Source organism: Cyprinodon variegatus, unplaced genomic scaffold (genome assembly GCF_000732505.1).
Source record: "Cyprinodon variegatus isolate N-32 unplaced genomic scaffold, C_variegatus-1.0 Scaffold2041, whole genome shotgun sequence".
Lineage (NCBI taxonomy): Eukaryota > Metazoa > Chordata > Actinopteri > Cyprinodontiformes > Cyprinodontidae > Cyprinodon > Cyprinodon variegatus.
Window position 1 is genome coordinate 1 of NW_015152494.1, and position 1,439 is coordinate 1,439.

General features: G+C 53.4%; 1 protein-coding gene across 1 annotated transcript in view; it reads left to right on the forward strand.

Moving 5' to 3' along the window:
* Window positions 1-828: 828 nt before the first annotated feature.
* The window catches only part of LOC107105067 (neuroligin-4, X-linked-like), a gene marked incomplete at its 5' end in the record, with an annotated part of 54,289 nt that continues 53,678 nt past the window's right edge, over window positions 829-1,439 (forward strand). The window contains one exon of the mRNA XM_015405183.1: window positions 829-1,053. Within this exon, the coding sequence (XP_015260669.1) occupies window positions 829-1,053 (225 nt within the window). The remainder of the gene's footprint in view (window positions 1,054-1,439) is intronic.

The window sequence follows — 1,439 nt, forward strand, 5'->3', positions numbered from 1 at the left end:
TCTCTGACTCCGTCGGCCTCGGTTAGCGTGCCGAGGAAAGAGAGAAGGACCGTCTCTGACTCCGTCGGCCTCGGTTAGCGTGCCGAGGAAAGAGAGAAGGACCGTCTCTGACTCCGTGGGCCTCGGTTAGCGTGCCGAGGAAAGAGAGAAGGACCGTCTCTGACTCCGTGGGCCTCGGTTAACGTGCCGAGGAAAGAGAGAAGGACCGTCTCTGACTCCGTGGGCCTCGGTTAGCGTGCCGAGGAAAGAGAGAAGGACCGTCTCTGACTCCGTGGGCCTCGGTTAGCGTGCCGAGGAAAGAGAGAAGGACCGTCTCTGACTCCATGGGCCTCGGTTAGTGTTAGAGGACAAAAGGAAGGACCGTCTCTGACTCCTAGGTCTTCGGTAAGCGTGCCGAGGCTTAGATCTGCTTAGATCGTTATACTTTGAAACGATGGGTCTATGGTGCTTGAAAAGTGTGACAGCAATGCATGAAATGAACAGAACATGATGAAGAAGTTCTACATATCTAGATCTATATCAAACAGCAGAAAGCCTTTTATGAATCACTGAAAAAAATGATGCCACAGCTTTAGGCATTTACTTAATTATGTTTAGGTACTTTAAAACTATTGTTTAATGCATTATTTATTTCAGTGAGGAGAGATTGCTGTTTCCCATTGGCTTCTGGCTCGCTCAAACCCTGCCCCTGTCGTCCAATCAAAGCCAGAGATAGAGAGGGGGGAGAGAGGGGGAGGAGAGAGTGAGAGAGAGATGGTTCTGTATCACTAATCTCGCGCGCGCCATCCACTCTCAGAGCAATTAGAGTGAGCTGCAGCTCCGCAGTGACTCATTGAAACATCCTCAGAGCTGATAGAGACGCAGCGCCATACTGCTCAGGGACAGCAGCGCTCCTCCTGCAGCGCTCCTCCTCCTGCACGCCTCCTCCTCCTGCAGCGCTCCTCCTGCTCTCATGGACTGCGCCGCTTCGCTGTGGATTCGCTCCGTTCTGGACTTCCATGCATTTGTTCTGTGAGGCTGCAGATCGGCGCACTGACAGGATCCGGGGCTGAGGTGAGTGATGGTTCTGCAGGACTTTCCCTGAGTTGCTCTGGATGATGGGAGGGAAGCAGCAGATTAGCGCATCCGCGTCATTCCTGCGCGGAGAGCAAAGTCAGAGCAAACAGCAACCAACTGATGCAGACGCTTTAGTCACCAACTCTGATTGCTCTGGATCTATCTCTATAGGTAGCGCATTGTTTGTGTGCGCGCGCGCATGAGAATAAACGCGGACTGACGTCCTCCATCATAACTCTCTATGCGCAGCTCGGCCGATGCGGTCCGGTCCGATCCGATCCGATCCGAGCTGCCACAAGATGGAGGTGTGGAGAAACCTGGGCAGGAAGGGGTTAAACCGGCAGGTTGTCACCTGTGGTGGATGAAGTTTGTTCTGTGGAGGC